General features: G+C 38.5%; 1 protein-coding gene across 6 annotated transcripts in view; it reads left to right on the top strand.

Moving 5' to 3' along the window:
• Positions 1 to 20,962, top strand: part of Psd3 (pleckstrin and Sec7 domain containing 3) — a 447,179-nt gene that overhangs the window by 246,707 nt on the left and 179,510 nt on the right. For 5 of the 6 annotated variants that reach the window (XM_052752397.1, XM_052752400.1, XM_052752399.1 and 2 more), the window contains one exon: positions 3,055 to 3,145. In XM_052752397.1, the coding sequence (XP_052608357.1) occupies positions 3,055 to 3,145 (91 nt within the window). The remainder of the gene's footprint in view (positions 1 to 3,054; positions 3,146 to 20,962) is intronic. The other variant, XM_052752396.1, reaches the window with a different exon arrangement.

Below are 20,962 nucleotides of genomic sequence, written 5' to 3'. Positions count from 1 at the left end.
AAATTTTATCAACCTTAAAAGTTATGCTTATACTATGCAACAGATCATTAAGTTTGCAATAGCCATATGTTTCTGTACCAGCACATGTTCCTTAATTAAAACAATTACTCAAACTGTTAATGATCACCTGAGCCTTTGAGGAGGCATCATCTTGCTGGGGCAGAATTTTGCCTTTCTGGTGATGCCTACCTACTAATCAGCCTGTGCTTGCTGAAAGTTGGGGGTCTCTGGCAGTTTTTGGAGTTAGAGGACAATGAAGTTTAACATGTGGCTTGGCAGACTTATCTGTAGTGTGCAATGCTCTGGAATAGTCTTTTCCTTGTGGTAGAATGTCCTTCAGAATCAGAGTCCAGTTTTTCAACCCTCATGTCACAGTTTTGTCAACTTGGCACAGCTTACAGCCAACTGAGCAGAAAACCTCAACTGAGAAATGGCCTAGGAAAATTGGCCTGTGGGCAGGACTGTGTCGGGTCGTCTTTTGATGCAGGAAGGCTATCTCACTGTAGGCAGTACCATCTTGGCCAGATGGCCCTGGGCAGTATAATAGCTAGTGAAGCGATGAGCCTGAAGCAAGCCAAGAGAGGAAGCCAGCAGGCAGCGCTCCTCCACGGTTTCTGTTTCACGTTCTGACCACAAGTTGCTGCCCTGATTTCCCTCAGCTATGGACTGTGAGCTGCAAGTACACAACGTTTTTCTTCTGTAAGTTGCTTCTTGTGTTATCACAGCAGCAGGATGAAACTTGAATGCCCTGTCTTTGACTGTATGTGATGCTCCAGACTAGATCTGCGTTGTCATTTCAATAATGTAGCAGCAGCATCACCAGCAGTGGGCGTCATCTTCAGAATCCATATTCTTCTGACATATAAATAAGACAAACTGTTGTTTGCATGATTATGTCCTGATTATAACAAGTCAGTCCTGTCTTTTGGGCTCTATTTCTAATTCTACTTCTGTTGAAATCCCAAACCCCTCAGAGTCTTCCATGAAAGCTGGAACCAACTTCCTCCAAACTCATGTTAACTTTGAGATTTTCTTAAAAATCTCATGAATTATCCATTGTGTTAGTGGTGAATCCTTTCCAGAAGGTTCCCACCTTACTTTGCCCAAATCCACCAATGAATCACTGTTTTATTTCATATTTCTCCATGAATTCATATTTTGTCTGATTTTCTGTAAAAGTTTACTTGTGTTAGGTTTTTATACTTAGAATGTTTTTTTCTGGATCATAATTCTTATTTGCAATAAAAACTACAAATTGAAATGAAATATGTTATCACATGTTAAACATATTTTAGAATGATTTATACTTGGTAATAATTATTAACAGTTTATTAGAAGCAAAATAATGTACAAATTTTAAAAAGGAATTTGAATTTCTCAGACATGTTAAAATATTTTTGTGTGATTAGTGATTATATTGAGGAGTCTTTAAAATTTTTTCATTGAAAGCAAAGACTTTTAAAAGACGTAATTGCTTCATGATTATTCACTGTTTTTTCTTTGTTCTTGGAACATAAAAAGACCTTGCCAACTCATATTGAAATGAATTGATCATACCTTGAGGTACCTTGGTTGACCTAAGAAAGGATTATGAAAATTGAATTTTTGTCATTTTTGGTATACCATTACAAAGGACATTTTAAAATTAAAGTTCCTTCCTGTGCTTTAAATAAAAAAATCATCAAAACTTCAGAAAGGCAGACTTTATTCATTGGAAATATCTACTGAATAAGGTGATTGGCAAGGCTTGTTCTTAGTGTCAAGCGATTCACCCAGTCTTTCGTAGGAACTCCGTGCCTACTTGCTGATGGAAAAGGCAAGAGCTTCGACAAGACAGTTTTCGCACTTCCACTCTCAATATTTAGATAGCCGGGTGGGATGAGTCTTCTTGAGGAGAACACAGGGAAGGTGTGTGAGAGTTGCCCCGAAGAAAAAGGGTGTGTTCTGGAAGCTGGGGTTCTGTGTTTGTGCTGCTGTGAAACTGTCGGTGAAGTACTTGTACTCTTTGTCTGTGGGAGCATGTGCTTTAGTCATTTTGACTGCCACGGTTCAAATCATACCTCTGCTATTTGTGAGATAATAAAATAGCTTTGGAGAGCGTACTCATGAACCTGTTGTTACCGACATAAGAATGCTACCGCACCTTTTGTTCACTTGCATTACATACTGCTGGAGATGCTATACACCTGTGCCACCTCTCTATGGTCTGCATCCCTCCCCTGCATGTGCCAGAGTACTTTTGGTTCTTTGGTGTCTTTTCAAGATTTATTTCTCAAGTGAGCAGCTTTGGAAGATAAAGTGACTTTGGAATGGTACTGTTTTTTTTTTGTTGTTGTTTTTTTGTTTTTTGCTTATTTCATTGGAAGATGGATGTGATGCCTCTCTCTGGATGGAAGGGGCAGATATTCTTTTGCCCCATTCCTTAGGCTTAGAGACTCATTATAAAAAGCAGCCCACTACATGCACAAGTGTCATTTGCCCCAATTCAGCTCGGTGTGCAAACTGCAGCTCAGGCAGCTGGTTCAAATTGTGTTCACATTCTGGCTCCTCCTGTTATTGTAAGCATGAATTCTTGTTTATCTTTCTTGGAAGTCGTTTCCTCTGCTGATAAGATAGTCTGCCAGCTTCAAAGTAAAAGAATCTAAGGACCTTAAGTGTACTTAAATGTAAGGAAATATAAGCATTAATTCAGCTCATAAATGACATTTTAACCCATGCTTTAAGTTTAAAACCATATTATATATCACCTGTATAAATGCAGCATCATTTTGCACATTTTCATCTGGGTTAAAATAAAGGTTTAACATAATGTTATGATTTATACAGTATGACAATTTTAAAAGCATACTAAGCCGTGCATCTTTCTTATGTTAGAATTTTATTATAACAGACACACACACACACATACACACACACACACACACACACACACACACACACACACACACACACACACACACGTGTTCAAAACCAGATCTGTTACTAACTCTGCTTATCTACATTTTAAAGAATTAGTCTTAATTGTGTAATGTCATTATATTTTCCTTTATTTTAGAATATTGGAAAGAAGATGACCTGCCAAGAGTTCATTACAAATCTCCAAGGAGTAAATGAAGGTGTGGATTTCTCCAAGGATCTTCTGAAAGTAAGCATAGGACTGTCGGTTTTCAAATAGATTTGCATTTATATTTCCTGCTAATTTAAGCTGATGATGGCTTGAGTTTTTAAGCTTTTTGTTTAGCCTTCTATTGGTGGTATTTCTACTGAGCCTTGATTTGGGTAGTTCAGATTACAAAGTTTCCTAAGGCAATAATTTCTAACAATCTGCATCATGATAAGTAATGCAGAGAGAATAAGAAGCTGTGGACTGGTTGGTAATGCCACTAGTTAGTGAGTGGTGTTTGTGTTGCAGGGGTATAGTTATTTTAGAAACAAGCATTTTCAGACTTCTGGAGGCATGTGTGACAGTGTTCATCCTCAGTCACAGGAACTCTCATATGTCTCTCTAAATAGATTAAATCCCAAGTGATGTGAAGTGAATGAATTATTTGCAATTGGCATTATTATTATAACATTCATCATGTTTTCGTCAGATTGTTTTCAATGAGACAAAATCATCTTTGACATCTGTAGATTTTTCCAGCATATTTGATAAAATATGGAATAATTGCTGCAGAGCATGAATATTTTAGAAGTAGGGTATAAGATATGTATGTTGAGAATGTGAATTTTACAGATCTCTGTTCAGTCCTAGTCTTTCATTTAAAACTTGGTATGCATAGCTTTCTTTTGGAATCAGTTACTTTGGAAGAATTGCCTCAGAATGGTAACACATTTGAATCATGCTGTGAGATGGAAACGTGCTTGTTGAGAGAGGTGTCCTTCATTATAGTTTATATAACTTTTAGTCTATTTATATGGTGCACGCTTAGCTAGGGCTGTACTGCCAAGCCACATCTCCAGTCCTGTGTAACATAAAGAGAGGGTGGAGTTCTGCCATAGTATGTCAAGAGGCATACTGTGGAAAATTAAAGAAGGTATTAAATACAGTACTATCAGACTTCAGAATATGATGATTTTAATGCAACTGATTTCAAAACTTATGTGGTTAAAAATACTACTTCTAGTTTTTGATTTACTGTATTACAAGATTTTTTTTAAGTTAAAATATAATTGCGTTCTTTACCCCTTCCTCCCAGTCCCTTCCAAGTACTTCACCCCTTGATTTCCTTCCCTTGAAATCAAGCCCTCTTTTTCTTTAGTTGTTATTGTTATATGAATGCTGTAACCTGCTCAGTTCGTATTACTTGTATGTATGTGATTTAGATGTTTTAGGGCTGACTACCTGTTACTGGATAACCAATTATGGGCTTATTCCTGAAGAAGACTGTTTCTCCCACTCTCAGCCATTCAGTTATCTGTAGTTCTTTTTCTGTGGATGCAGTCCTGTGAGATTTTTTTTCCTTACCATGTTAGTATACCTAAAGAAGTCCAACAAGATATTTTTTAAGATTGTTTTCTTGTTGAGTAGATACTGCCATTTCTGAGGGTACAATTTCAAATGAGGATGGGAAGTAGAGGGTGCAGAACTGTGACATGCTGAGTGTGTTGTGCACACTCTATTAAAGCTACAGTGTTAACAAGTCTTTTATTTTTGTTTTTTCGTGTGTGTGGGGGCGGGTATGTGGTGGTGGTGGTGGTAGTAGTGGTATTACAGAGGAAAATGATGAAGTCTTTTTAAGGGAGGGCCAGTGGGGTTTTTATCAACTCCATGAGAAAGAGAAATTGACTGGAAAATATCTAGATAATTAGATATTAATTAAAAAGCATTTAGATATTAATAGTAAGCATATGGATCCTCCATGGCTACAGGTATATTATTGGGTAGACTATAAGATTTTTGATGAGGCTGTCTAGAACCAAACATAGATAATGTACAGTGCCGTGACAGCTGTCCACGTTAGCTAAACATGCTGTTCTTGATTGACTCTGACAAGGATTGGCCTGATGCTTTGTGAAGTCCTGAAGCTAAATCATGGCTATGAACCTCAGGGACGGACTCATTATTTACTATGGGAAGATTCTAGTGACTGGAAATACTAGTGGCATTTAGTGTGGAAACTGTCATATGAAATATGGATTTCCTTTCAGAGTAGCTCTCTGCCACTCACCAATCGAGGCAATGTTTTTGTTTTAGTATAATTCCAGTTAAGGAAAGGTTTTCTTGAAATCAGTGTGACTTCATTTCATTGTTGAGTGTTCAACCTTTTCCCTAGCTTCTCCTCCTCCTCCTCCTCCTCCTCTTTCTTTCCTCCTCCCCTGTTTCAACTCTTAAATTCTTTGATGTTCTGCTTGCTTTCCTTTTCACTATCTTTTAATTTAGGAGAAAATTCCAATTATATAATATGTATACCATACAGCTAACCGCAAAAATGTATGTTACCATCTCACAGGTTTCTGAGTAACACTTTTTCCTCTCCCTCCACCCCATTTACGACCTGTAAAACGACAGGCATTCATGACATTCTGGATTTTTAAAAAAGTGTGGTAAGAGTGAAAATTGGACTTTGAATACGTTTCTTATAAAAATATGTTACTGTATTAATGATCAAAAATGCTTTAATCTACTTCATTGAACTTGGTATTTTGTTCTTTCACATTGGCCTTGTTTTTTGTTGCGTAATATTAATTTAGGATGTGTTACATTTGTTTGTTCTGTGGAATATTTGTTGAATGATGCAAAGACATGTCACATTTATTTGATTAAATAAAATTAACCTTCGGTCAGGAGGCTGAGTCTGCAATTAGCTGACAGGAATTGGTAAGGAGGAACCATGTATAAAGAGAGTTCTTAAGCAGGGGCAGAGCGGAAGGATGCTGGTTTTTGAGGAGTAAGGAGAGAAGGTTAGCTACTTGCTATACAGCATCTCTGAGCTAGCAGAATTTCACCTCAACCTTTGAATCCTGAGTTCTTTAAAGGGGTAGAGATCTAGATATAGTTTCCTTTAGTGACCTTGAGAGAGCAGTTCCTGAGGGAACAGAATTCCCAAGGCTTTGGCCCATGTGGTGGAACCTGCTGGTGGTAGCTGTGGAGTTACAGTTGCTGATTAGGACAGCCGTTGCTTAAAGGGCAGACACTCTATTTAATGAAAAACAACAGTTTTTAAATCTCCGTGGCTTAAAGTTACATTTAGATTTATATTTCTTCAAATGTTTTTGGACCAGAAGTAACATTTCTACCTATATTGTGGTTGCCTAGATGGAGACAGTTTTTTAAAGGTTTAGCATGTGTTTACCAGGTGGTGTAGGACTTGGAAAAGATTCTAGAGACAAATGTACACATGTCCTCAGAGATGGCACACTGCTGAGAAACACGGAGGACTTTCTTTAGTTTGAGCAGTTCTCCAATATTAGAATGCACATGGATAGTCTATTCTGCTTTATCTGAACAGACATGACAAAGAAAACCACGCCCTAATCTATTTGTGTATTGAATGAGAAACGTACCTCTGTTCTTTAATTCAGTGTGTAAGCTCTTCCTCTGCCTGGCCTTCCACTGTGCTGACAGGATGGATGACAAGATGGTCCCTTCTACAATTGTCAGTACAGTTCCAGCTGTTTCTTAAATAATCAGATGAGGAATTTGAATGTTTTGGCAAATAAGTTTTCCCCATAAATTGTCTAGAGTAAAAGATATACACATCCATAATCTAAAGTAAACAAAGCAGGAAGACAGCCAGCAATAGAAGATCATTTACCTTCGTCAAAGGTGGTAATGATTTTGATGCTCAGTTAGAAGCTGTATTTTTCATTCAAGCTATTATTCTGTTTCATTTTGTACCTCCTATCAACAGTCTCAACATGTTTGCTTTAGGGAGGGTTTAAATGCTTTATTTCATTAAGGAATGATAAAGAACACTGAATTTAAATTATTATAGATTTTTCTGATCAGACTCTCACTAAATTTCTTAATTAAGTACATTTCTTTTTTCTTGCTTTCTTCAAGGACAGAGTTTAGACAAGATCTTTTTAGAAGTTTCCAGAACTTCATAGACTTCTATGTCCATCCTTTAGTTGGTTGAATGCTTTACCGATACATACTTGGTTTTCAATGTAATGTCTCATTTGGTATTCTTAAGGAAATGTACATTCTAAAAACAATGTAAAATCTGCGCAGAAAGTTGCAAACTTTAAACAGATTCAGAACTCAACAAAGAGAAATGAATTTTAGATGAAGACTAATACATTTTCTTGGGCAAGAAAGAAACACAATTAGAGAATAAAAACTATACGATTGAGGTTCATAACCATTAGCTTTTTATTCATTTATGGCTGTCTGTAAGGGTAAACAAAAACAACTCAAAATAGTTTGGAAAGTTAGAGATAAAATATTTTATGAGTTCAAACTCTACAAAGGACCTGTTTACACAGAGTTGACAACAAGAACTATAAGGATTCTTCTAGAAAAGCAAAAGCAAGCAAGCCTACCTTACTTCCCCAGCTCCATCTGGCCTCTAGTTGGACCTATTCAGTGGGGGAGAAGACTGCAAGCATGACATAAGGTGCCCCATTCTCTATTTCCCACCGAAAGGTTGACCTCAAGCAGCAGGTCTTCGCTTTTCCTTACCTCCACATTCCATGGGTTTGCCCTTCCCCCTTGGCATTAGATTCTGTGATTATCAGTGAATGCAAGCATAGTTGGGGAAATATGAATGAGACCAGATTCTATTAATCTTGTTACTTGTGATGTTATATTAGTCTTTTACAAATCTTGACATCGAATGGGACCATATAAATGTGCAAGGAATCCATTATTCCTTGTTAACACCAAACTATTCTACAACTATCTCAAAAAATGAAGTTTTAATGAAAAAATAATGAGCAGGTTTACTAAATGAAAAAGGGAAGGTCAGTTCTCTCTATTCAATCAGATTAGATATCATTAAAATTGACTTTAATGAAATTTTACTGCACTTTGTGATTCTTTCAAGAGTATTAGATATCATGTAACATAGCTCAGATAAAACTAGCAATATTAAAAACAATGAAACGTCAATGGCTTATAACAAACTTTATTAACTTAGGACATAAACACAGTAGGGGTTGAGTAGACCCTGCTTTTCTGATTTTCCTTCTTAAATGGATTTAAATGGATTTAAATGTGTATTTATATATTTGTGAGTTATGCAGAAGTAAATTCAGTCTTTAAAGCAAAAATACATTGGGGATTATTTTGAAGAATTGAAAGCTGAACAGCAGCAGGAACCTCTTATTCTTCTAGAGGATGTTGCTGGGAGGAAGCATAGCATGAGAAGGGCAGCCCAGAGCCTGTTCTCTAGTGAAAAGTGCTGGCCTGGACACCAGTGTCAGTCGTGTTGAGGGACATGTATAGGAAGTATTATTACTTTGAGCCTCTTGTTAGAGCTTCTGTTGCTAGATTGTTTTCTTAGATCCCCCATGCCTTTCTGACTGTGTTCTAACCAAATGGAGTCGAAGAGAAACAAGTGGTAAATTGGAATTCTCACTGGGCATGGTGGTGCATGCCTTTAATCCCAGCACTTGGGAGATAGATGCATATGAATTTCTGTGAGTTTGAGGCCAGCCTGGTCTACAAAGTGAGTTCTTGGACCGTCAGGACTATAAATTCTGTCTTCTCACTGGTCTATGATTTGCAAAACTGAATGCATCAGAATGCTTCATGGTCGAGTTTGAGATAAACAGTGTAGAAGAATCTGGAGAGCAAGATGCTGCACGTCATATAACATGTGATTGTGGTCCCTGTGTCTTAGAGTGAACAGAGGGACTGAGATGTAATGTGTGTCCGTTTGTCATGCACAAGGCTTCCTGATGGAGTTGTGAAAGTCCCTGGACTCCCCAGTGTATCTGAGTGTTGCTAGTAATGTCACTAGTGATAGAATCTTGGCAGGGGGTATTGATGTTCATTTTACTTCTTAATCTCTCTTAATCTTAATTACTGTCTTCATCTCTAAAGTTGTAAGATAAAGCATGCACCCTGTGCACTCATGAGGCATGCAGTATCTGCTGTCCGGCCTCTTCCCTTGTCCTTCCCCTCCTGCTCCACAAGTGGATACTCAATTCCCCTTTGTGTTCCGACTTCCTCATGTGATATCTTTGAAGCATAATATGCCTTGGCACAAAAGGAGTTGGAAAATGGTTGGCGATCTTTAAGCATCCATTCAGTGTCAGTGCTGGGAGTGTTTTTTACATTGTTTTTGTCTTTGAAAACTCAAATCATGTCTCTTAATGTTTGTTTTCCTCTTGTGCTACTGATTTAGACAAAGAAGCATGCACAAATAATGGAGCCAGCAAATATTGAGACCTAAATCTAAGAAAGATGTTCTTTTTATAGCAGCATTCTCAAAAGATCATGCCCCAAAGACTGGAGGAGAAGAAGAAGGGGGCCTCAGTCTGAAACAGGTCTAAACTTTTTATAAATGAAAAACCAGAAGCGAATTCTCAAAAATACTTGATCTGAGTTATATTCGGAGTATGTAGTTGAAAATAGGAACTTATGGGTGGTATTTAAGTGTAGCTATAAAAAGAGCATCAACTGTTGCCTGGAGTAGGTGAGCTCTCAAAGAGAAGGTCATGTAAACCTGGTAGCAACAGTATCTATGGAGGAAAGGGCTTAGATGCTTATCCTAGTATAAGGAGGAGAGCCTTTGAAAAGAAAAGCTATGTTAGTGAGCATCTAAAGAGAAAAGCATTAAAGGCTGTGGCTCAAAATACAGACTCTTGCTGCCTCTTTTCAGTATGGCAAATCAAGCCGAGTTGTCAGATGAAAGGCATGTTTCTGTTTCTACCTTCTCCATGGAAGTCTGGAAGCCAAGATAATGGTGGTGCCTTTTGTATGGTTCAGACCTTGAATGAATGTGATGATAATGAGAATGATACTCTGAAGTAGCTGAAAATCTGCAAATCATGTTTGTACTTAATTGAAACAACAGCAAAAACCTCCACAAAAGAAGTCTGTTAGAAAGGTATGACAGGCAGGTGCTACTTTAAAAGTACAGTGGGGGAGGGGCTCGGCCCTGCCTCAACTTGGTGTGCTAGATTTGTTGACTCCCCAAGGGAGGCCTTACCCTCTCTGAGGAGTGGATGTGGGCTGGGATGGGGGGAGGTGGGGAGGGCCAGGAGAAGGGGAGGGAGGGGAAACTGGGATTGGTATGTAAAATGAAAAAAATACTTTTTTTAAGAATGAATTTTTTAAAAAAGAAAAATTTGAGTAGGGATGGTAGTAATCATTCAGTGTGTTGTAATGGAATATTAATGATTCCCAGGCAGATTCTATTTTTAATTTGACCACAAAGCAACACTACCTGGCCTCATACTCCAGTGACTCCACAAAATTTTGAATGTTGGTATGTTTAGAGCGTTCTTAAAACATTGCAACACTACCCTCCAAGTTAGCTGTTGCTGTTACTCAGACATGAGCATATAGACTTGACTCAAAGTCAGTCTCACTGCAACTTTGAACCTTCTCTTTTTGCTTATGATTTACCCAAAGGAGCCTGGGAGGCCTCTAAGAGTGACATGCTTCTGTCTGCAGGCTTATAATCCAATAGTAAATGAGCCATCACAGCAAAATATGGTTATATCATGTATATTCATTAAGGAACAGTGGAACACATTTTCATTTAGAGGAATTTGTAGCTACAATAAAAATAGCTCACAAAGGAAAACAGTTTGTTTTATGGTTGTAGTAATAACTTCACTGTGTACAGATCAGTTTCATGAAGCAGACTCAAATATATGAGAACAAGCACAATTAAGGTAATCATTTTAATAATCTCTCCCTCCCTCTGTCTTTCCTTCCTTGCTTCCTCCCTCCTTTCTCCCTTCTTCCCTTCCCTCTCTTCATTCCTCCCTTGAGTATGCAAGACACGCACTCTACTACCATTGAGCTACATCCTTTTCTCCTTCCTTTGCTTCATAAACACATTGCTGTTTAAATACAGGTATATACAAGTACTTGACACTGGAGACTGGCCTAAGCACATTTGGAGCCAATATTTCGTTGACAAAATATTAGCCACTCCAATTTCATCTTCTAAGACAAACTAAATGAAAGTAGTGCAGTGATATCACCAGGTCACAGCCTGAAGATCAATTATTTTTAGAGAATTTAGAAATGAATTAGAAAAATGAAGTTAGAGTAAACATGTATGCCAATTATGTGTTGGTAGCAAGAACTAATTTGATAACTATGTGAAAGGAAAATGGAACTTTTGAGGGTAGCAGATCTCTAAATGGAACCTTTGGAGTTTTGAGTCCTTCTCAGAGAGTGACTATATTCTAGCACTACAAAGTAATGGATGTACTTAATGACTCTTCAGAAATGTTCTGCTGTGCTTGATTTGTTTCATTAGGAGATGGGAGTGTGAAACAGATTTGGAAAAATTGGCCAAAAGCTATTTAATAAAGATCTATAGCATTTAAAGAAATCACCTTCAATCAGAAAATCAGCTAACACAGAATAAATAATTTCTTTACCTGAAACCATCCTGCAATGTTTATTCTCTGTCCATGCAGGATTCCTGTTGGTAGTTATAGCCAGCCTTGCACATTAAACCAGCAATAGATTAAAAATATTTGGTAGGGAAATTGAATCTTCCCTGTACATATACAGACTTTATTCCTATATTCTCTAAATAGTATAACAATTATTTCTATAGCATTTGTATTACATTCATTATTGTAAATCATCACGAGATGGTTTGAAATATGCAAGAGGATATGTGAAGGTCATGGAGAAATTCTACAATATTGTATATAGAGTGTTTGATTGTCGCATTGTTTGTTATCTGTGGATGGGATGGGTTATTGGAACCAACACCACATGGATGTCAAGGATTGACTGTTGTTATCTGCCAATTTTGTTTTACTCTTCCCTCAAACTTTCCATAGGTAGAAGTAGTCTCCTGTGTTCATTTTCTTCCATCCCATCCCAGCTTTTTCCCTAAACTGTTGATTTCTCAGAAACATCAAAAGCCACATTCACACATACTTTTCAAGGAAGTCTTTTCATGATATAATTGCAATCATTCTCCCCTTCTCTTTCATTGCTCCAAACCTTCCCTTATGTACCCATTCTTTCCTCTCTAATTCATGTTTTTTCATTTCTTGTGGTGGTGGTGGTGGTGGTGGTGGTGTGGGTACGTGTGTGTGCTGATAAATATATAAACACAACCTTCTCAGAAAGTCCATATAACTTTACTTGTGTGTATATGACAGAGCTGACTACCTAACATTGGCTAACCCACTGGAGGGCCCTTCTCTGGGGAAGAACATTTCTCCTCAGCATCACCCATTTCCCTGTAGCTAGCAGTCCTTACAGCTCTTCCCCTTCCATCTTAACATTTCCAGTGGTGTCATCAATGTTCAGGTCTTGTTTAGGAAGCCGTGCTGATAGCCTTTCTGACATTTCTAGGAGACACAGTCTCACAGAAAACTTCTTGGTTTTCTGGCTTACAATCTTTCTACGTACTCTTCTGCAGTAATTCCCGAGGCTTAGGTATAGGAGTTGTGTTGCAGATCTGTCCGCTGAGACTGGGCACCACTCTACCTCTTGTTATGTGCTTTTTCTGTTGGTGGTTGTAGTTTTCTACAATGGGCTTGGTCTGTTGCAGTGAGATGTTTACCTGATGAGGCGTGAGAACCACACTTACCTGTGGATGTATTTAGAATGGAGGTAGGGATTATGCTGGTTTAGTAACATGGCAGCTGTGGATTCACCTCCAGATTCCGTGACTTCACTAGCCCTGGGTAGTTGGCTCGGCTTCTAGTACTAGGCATGGTCTCCCTCTTGTTGAGCAGGCCTTGGATCCAATCAGAGTCGTTGTTTTCCACCAAGGTGTGTGTGCCTCTATGGCACACTTGGAGCTGTTTTGCCATGCTGGTCTCTGAGTTCATAGGTGTCATAGCTGGGTAGGAATATTGTTTGCTTCCCTTTCTGGATAACTTGCAATACCATGAAGCTAGTTCTCAGGGAGAAGCTGTGAGGAAAGTCTCTTAAGGTGAACCTTCCCCTCCAGTGTCCCGTTTGTCAAATGGGCGCATTCATCCTATTGCCCTCCACTGTCTCGTAGTCTCAACGATTTCTACACCTTCGAGGTTTTTCCTAGAAAAATGAAACATGGTATCCCTTTGGATACCACTGCCACTTAAAAGAACGCTGAAATGGAAAGCCAATTCAGAGCTTGTTGCTAAAGCAAGTCACTTCATTGTGAGATTACTTAATTCTTGAAGCAATTATTTTACTAGAATGCAAAAATAGGTAAATTATTACTGGTTACCTCCTCATTTACAAAAACATAAATCAGTTACTCAAAATATTATCTTAAGAGGGTATTTGCATTTCAAGTTGTTAGTCTTACAGAATCACCTTAGGCAAAAGTTTTGAAAGATTTTTTGAGACCATACTGTGAGACAAAGATAGTATTTCTTATCACTCCTGTGAAAGCTCAGCTCCTTCTTGCCCTTATTCTTAAGGATTGATACTATGTATTGAATATTATGGTATGTGTGTGTGTGTGTGTGTGTGTGTGTGTGTGTGTGTGTGTGTGTATCACATCTAGTGTAATTTCTAGGACAAGTAAGCTCATCTTTAAAAAATACTTGCTGAAATAATTGCAGTTATCTTGGGTCCCCTAAACAATAAGTGCCATAGATTGAAACTGTCCCACAGTGCAGCCTTGTGCATTATTTTTTTAATTAAAATATGCGTTAAAGCTTAAAAGAAAGGATTGCTCTTATTTTTCCACTAACCTCTGTGTCTGAGTCGAAGAGCATAGTCCTTAATAAGACATGTAGCCTGTCACTCACTCATGGAGCTTAGAATCAGGTAGAGTACACAATAACCCAACTTGGGAAATGTCTTACTCAAAATTCTGCATGAAGTGTATATACCTATGTATATAAAGCAGAGTCACTAGACTTGCCATGTTTATCTAAAGTCGGGTGAAATTTAATAGGATTTACAAGTTCTCTTTGCTAAAAGCTGTACTAAATATATTGGCTGAAGCAAAGATGAGCAAGACATTAGTTCTGCACTGAGAAGATTTTAATCAGTTATAGTAATTTTCAGATCTGACCATCCATTAAAATCACTGGGACAAGGGGAGAAAAGAGAGAAGTGAAAAAATATTCTATTCAAATGGCAGTGTATTAGAGCAGTGAATATTGGAGAAAAGTCTGGCAATTTGATACCAACCTAAACATAACTGTATGGTTGCTTTGGTTCAAAAGAAATGGAAAAAAAGAATCCTCAAAGCAACTTTATTAGCAGTAGTTCCAAATTAGCAGCCATACAGAGGTCATCAGTAACTGAAGAATGGTAGTTCCCACAGAGGACTGCTGCACAGAAGTGAAGATACATACTACCGATACATACATAGCTTATGGAGGAGAGACGCCTTCCACCAGGGCTCTGCATGTGCTTTTGTTCTTTGAAGTTCTTGAGTGGCCAAAACCAGTGTACAATGGTGGAAAACAAGCAAACAACAACCCAAACCGTGCTCTTCTCCGGGGATGTGATGATGGGAGTTTCCTAGGCATGGAGAAACTTACTAAGATGATGCTATCATTAATACATTGTATGGAAAGTGTTATTTGGCACCCATGATAAAACCCTTGATTCAATCTCCCTGCCCATTCTTCTTCCCAACTGTCTCTCGCCACGTCGTTTTCAAAAGCTGCCACGGCAATTTGAACTGTTAAGTAGGAAATAATTCAAAGTGGGTATATTAGTTATTAGTTCTTTGTTGCCACTTTTAACAAAGTGCCATGAGTGTGATGATGTGAAACAGGGTGGGCTTACCTGTCCTCCGTAGGTTAGAGATGGGCATCGACATGGCTGGTGTTATTGCTTCAGCTCTTCCCCAGTACAGAATCACGCAGGACAGTAGTTCTCTGAAGAAGCACTGAAGCTGACTCACTTCCACGTTCATCCAGTTTCCCTGACTGAACCTCATGCCGTTGTAGACTGAGGCTCAATTTTTGGTTCTGGTGTTTTGCCAGGAGTCTTCCCAGTTTGCAGAGTTGACCATTCTTTCTCCATCCACCTTGAAAGCCAGCAGTGATGAGTCAGTCATCCCACTTCTCATATCTGTGTGGGGAGCACCGCCACCCACCCCAGCCCACCCCTGCCCACCCCTGCCCACCCCTGCCCACCCCTGCCCACCCCTGCCCACCCCAGCCCACCCCTGCCCACCCCAGCCCACCCCTGCCCACCCCTGCCCACCCCTGCCCACCCCTGCCCACCCCTGCCCACCCCAGCCCACCCCTACCCACCCCTGCCCACCCCAGCCCACCCCTGCCCACCCCTGCCCACCCCTGCCCACCCCAGCCCACCCCAACCCACCCGCTCTCTGCCTCATCCGATCTCTGGTTCCCACTTCTGGCTCATACTGAGTGACTATTGTCAATTATGTTGTGAAGGATGTATATGAGTACAGTGGGTCAACTTGGGTAATTCAGAGTAAATTTCCTGTACTAAGTAAAGTTAGCTGCTTAGCAACCTGAATTCCACCTACCAAGACCTTTATCACCAGCATCTAGATACTTATTAGATTAAATAAACATAAGAAGTGTGTGTGTATACGGTATATATATATATATATATATATATATATATATATATATGTGTGTGTGTGTGTGTGTGTGTGTGTGTGTGTGTGTGTATATGCTTTACATATAAAATATTGAGGGCTTTTTGGACAAAGAGAAACAACCTTGGAAACCACCTTCTACGGGCAGATATAGTTGTCTTTTGAAAGACAATTCTGATGGATGCTGTGGTGCTAGAACAGGAGGTATTTTTGATTAGGAGCAAGACTCAAAATACCAGTGTGGAGAGAGGCTGGGTAGCAGTGTGTGATACATCAAAGCAGCCCTTCCACATGAATGCTTTCTCTGTGTGTTAATTATTATTTACAATGCGTTTATTCAGGTCATTGTAGCATAAAGTCAGATTTTTATTTTAGATCAAAGTGGAAAAATAGAAATGTCAAAAAGTTTATGATCATTTACTGGGCAGAGATGTACTATTTTTAAAAAGACTAGGGTGGCTTTATGCTGAGATTTTTTTTTGTACCACCTTCACATTGACTGTTAAAACTTTGTAGAATTACACATGAAAGTATAAAAATCTCTTTCCATATTTCTACATCTCTGAAAACTCCAAATCTGTAATCCAAGGAAGCAATGTGACATTACATAAAACTGTGAAACTCTCACAGTATTGTCTTACAAGCCTTCTCTCTTTGACCACAGCTAGTGGACTTTGGCAGCTTAACTGCCCACATCTGAGGGCATGAGGAATGATGCCCTCATCACAGTCTAAGGAATGATGCTGTGGCATCTCCCTGTGTCTGTTTAAAAGTCCCAGCTAGGTCATGACTGAGTGTTTTGTAGACACTCTACATAAATGAAGAATTCTTTCTGTGGACATTGCTTTGGGTTTAATCTTACCTTTCATCCAATATATTTTTAAAAATGACTGCATGTATTTTTTGTTGTTTTGAAAGATATGTATGTGCACAAAAAGTTGTAGACTACTTTTTGCACACCCTTTAAAACTACAGCATAAGTTGTGGGCAGGTGTTCTTTTTAAATCTTCTAATGTGTCTGTGTAAGATCTAAACCACTGAAACCAGCACAGCTAGCTTGCACATTTTAGAAGCGGTCTATGAGAACTAGGGAGAAAGAGGAGGCTATTGTGGCAGGAAGCCAAGGGGTCTTTTCCTGGGGAACATCAATTTCTCTTCTCTTTGGCGGTGGACATTTTACTTAGTCTCGCCAAGGCTTTCTTCATGTCTCTCACCACTGTTTGTTTCCCTTCCTTCTCTTCCCACCTTCCACCCAAATCTGGAATGATGTTGGCCGTGTGATCACAGGCCCATGAAGGGAACTCCTTCCCTCTCTGGCTTTTTCATAACTTTGAGAAGTAGTTATTTCTTGGCATTGCTTTCTGAGTCAGCGTTCGTGCTAAGTCTTTCCTACTGGAGTTAATTCAGCTCTTCAGCTCCTGCAAAGGAAACTCCATTCTTGACTGTGTGTGACAGTCTCTGGTCACCATCCTGTCTTCATCTCTATAGACTTCTTAGTTTAGGCATTGCATTTTTCAAAAATATTTATATTTGATTTATATCCTGACCACAGTTTTCCCTCCCTCCTCTCCTCGCAGTCTCTTCCCCCTACTTCCCCTCTGCCACTCCCTTCCTCTCCCCTCTTCTATTCAGAAAAGGGCAGGCTTCCCATGGATATCAACAAAACATAGCATATACAGTTGCAGTAAGACTCAGCTCCCTGCCTTGTATTAAAACTGTGCAAGGCCACCGAGCATGAGGAATAGGGTTACAAAAGCCAGCCAAAGAGTCAGAGACAGCCCTTGCTGCTACTGTGAGGAGCCCCACAAGAAGACCAAAGTAGACGACTGTCACATCTATGCAGAGGACCTCGGTCAGTCCCATGGAGGCTCTCTGGTTGTTGGTTCAGGCTCTGTGAGCTCCTATGAACCCAGACTAGTTGATTCTGTGGCTTTTCTTGTGATGTCCTTGACCCCTCTGGCTCCTACAATCCCAAATAGAAATTTGGGGCAGTATTTGTATTTGAGAAGCCATTCAGTCTTGAAAATCAATTTTAGGGAATATATTATTTTTGTAATCGCATTATTTCTTTTGAAAGAAAAGATACCACCATTTAAAAACTAAAGCATCACACACACACACACACACACACACACACACACACACACACACACACACACCAAAAAACAAACAAACAAACAAACAAACAAACAAAACAAAAACCAGACAATACACATGTCTAGAAGTGCACAAGCAGTGATTAGTATCTGTGCCCATGTTTGGACTTACTCTTTGGTCCCTCATAGAGTGTGTCCTGACTCATTTCTAGGTAGATTGATAACTTTTTGACTGGCCCCATTATATTATAGATTAGCAGATTAAACCAATCAGCTTATATGGGTTGTGAAAATTGAAACTAAGAACAGTAATTATAGACCTATCTTATTTTAGATAAAATAATTTATAATTACACTGAAGAAAATGTTTAAGTGAAGAATCATACACAGTTTTGAAAAACATAGTATTTTAATGGATGCTATTCAGGTGAAAACAAATGTCAGCATAGAATTACCAAATTTTACTTAGTTTTGTTTTTCTAAGGGGTGGGAACTATCATCAGAAACGATTATAGTATGTTTAAATAGGGATTGAACAATAAGCATATATTTTTGTAATAATAAGGACTATTTTTCTGTCCTAATGGAAGGTTAAAATGTGCACCATATTGCAGTCAGGTTATTATCTGTAAATTCATCAATTTTGATGTATAGAGGCATGTATGTAGATGGTTCTATAGGCATGGGCTTCTTTGTGTTACATGTTCCTTTGCCCTGCCTTCTAAGAAGACCTAGAACCAATCACTTACTCTTGGTAGCAGTGGATAAGGTAAAAATCCAATCCTCAGTTTTAAATACCATTTATTAGAAAGGAACTATGGATCTCATCCTAGCACAGAGGAAACACAGTTTGAAGTAAGACCTCTTTGTACTGCCAGAAAGTAAAGAAATATACAAAATAAGGAGGAAGGACTGCCAGGAGATCAGGCCAATGCAGATGAGATCCTAAATACCCACACTGGGACAACTTACAAAAGAAAATGATAGTATTGATTTATACCCACAGCATGAACTAAATATCCATGGAAAAATAAGCGATGGAATTGGTGCAATTTATTCATTATAGAAAGAATCGCTAATAAATCACAAAGAAACCACCACTAGACATCACAGTAATTGTATATAGACCCATTGAAGGGTCCCAAATGTAATAAGTAGAAGTTGGAAAAACAATATTTGCATTGCCAAAGTATTTCTCTCAGGATATTAATTATTTACAGAGGGAAAATACTAACTTTACAATATAGACAGCTAGTCGGTACCATCTTAGTGGGTCATTCGAAGTTTACAATAGTACTGTAAGACTGATGGTCACCATGACGTCTCTGAAGCAGTAAGAAAGACATTTCCCAATATCCTTCCCCAAACGTCTGACTTCATTGTGAACATGAGAAACCATTAGCTAACCATGAATGAATGATACACTCCAGGAAAATTGCTTATCCTTTCCAGAAATGTCAACATCCTAGACTAGAAAATGACAGTGATAGAAAAGCTGATGTTTAAATAAAGTTTATAGTTTGATTACTTGGTTATGTAAAATGTTAAGAGTAGGGGGAAGATTTGGTGAAAGATGTATAGGAACTCTTTGTAAACAGCATTTTTGAAGATCAGAAATTATATGAAAATGTACTGGGTGGTGAAATGTGCATAGATTGTGTACAAGGACATTAATTACAGTGTTACTTGTTATAGCAAAATAAAATGGGAGTAGCAGTAATACCTGTTGATGAAAATTTGGGCATGTTTTATTTTATTCAGATAGCCAAATAAATAATAGAGCTGTTAAAAAGATCACATAATGTAATTTTTTTAATTACAGACATGAACTTGCATGCCTTCATACACATACAGCTGTCATAGTAAAAATGCAGGCTTAATTTTGTTCACTTGTTCAAGTGCCTGTATTCTGACCACTTCACTGATACTTAAAACTAATTGTGTGGCCTCCAGCAAATATTTTCTCTCTGTTCACCCATTCACTCATTTGCTAATTGGGAATTAATAATATTTAAGAGTGAGCCATGAAGATTAAATGTCAAAATCTATGTGAAACACTGAGTGTATATTTAACAAAACAATAATGGTTATAATAGCATGCTGTTATTTTAAAAGAATAATGGTATGCATGCAGAGTTTTCCCATGCTGGGAGCCACTTCCAGATTACCACACAGAGGCTTATATTAATTGTAAATGATTGGCCAATAGCTCAGGCTTATTACTAACTAGCCATTACATTTAAATTAACCCATTCCTACTAGTCTGTGCTTTGCCACATGGTTTGTGGCTTTACCTGTCCTTTAACATGTCTTATTCCCTCGGCAGTTGGCTGGTATCTCATTGACTCTGCTCTTCTTTTCCCCCAGCATCCTCAGTCTGATTGAACCACCTATACTTTTTGCCTGGCTATCAGCCAGTCAGTGTTGTATTAATAGCAAGCATAACCCACAGCCGTGGTGTCCATCAAGTAAGAGTAAGCAAGCACAGAGACCTGTATTTGTAATATAAAGGCTTTGAGTAATCTCTGAGGTCGTGGACTTGTCTGTTAACAGTGGAATGACAGTATGCTTCACTTTGCTGCTAGCCACTGACAGACAGTGATGTCTACAATTCTCTGGAACATGAGTCTTAATTTGAAAAATTAACTTCATTCTCTAAAATCTGTAATTCTAGGCTGTACAATTTTATATGACAGAATAAGGAGACTAGCTTTTTGTCTTTGTGGGAAACAAACAAAAACTCCTAAGTTTTATAATTTGTCTAGAAATAGGTAATTCCAATGTAATCTTTATAATGATTAAACCCAGGAGAAAGCATCAAATGGTGATATAATCTGTAAGCTATAAGCTAGAAATAAGATAAATAGCAATTTGTGGACACACTGTGCTAACATCCTGTCTGAGTGACAGCAAGAGCCAAAATTTAGTAGGATCATCACAAGCCTCTTTATTTCCATATACTCCAGGCAGACCATATATGGAAATATACTTTGAAATAAGTATGTTTCCGAACAATATGTTTTTTTAATGACTATGTAAGTTTGATAGTCATTTCTCTGTGTTGTCAGCACCTGTCTTGTTCTGAATTCTTTAAGTGCTTGTACAACTTACCAGGCTGCCTTGATCACTGCTTCAGGTCTACACGGACCTGTGAGGCAAGCATAAGACTCAGCTGCTTTTTCGATTGAGCTCTACTTGGCTTCTTTTTGGAAAATATTTCAAATTTTGACTTGATGC

Source organism: Peromyscus californicus, unplaced genomic scaffold, assembly GCF_007827085.1.
Source record: "Peromyscus californicus insignis strain IS unplaced genomic scaffold, ASM782708v3 Scaffold_23__1_contigs__length_62951481, whole genome shotgun sequence".
Classification (NCBI taxonomy): Eukaryota; Metazoa; Chordata; class Mammalia; order Rodentia; family Cricetidae; genus Peromyscus; species Peromyscus californicus.
This window is presented reverse-complemented; position numbering and strand designations above follow the sequence as displayed.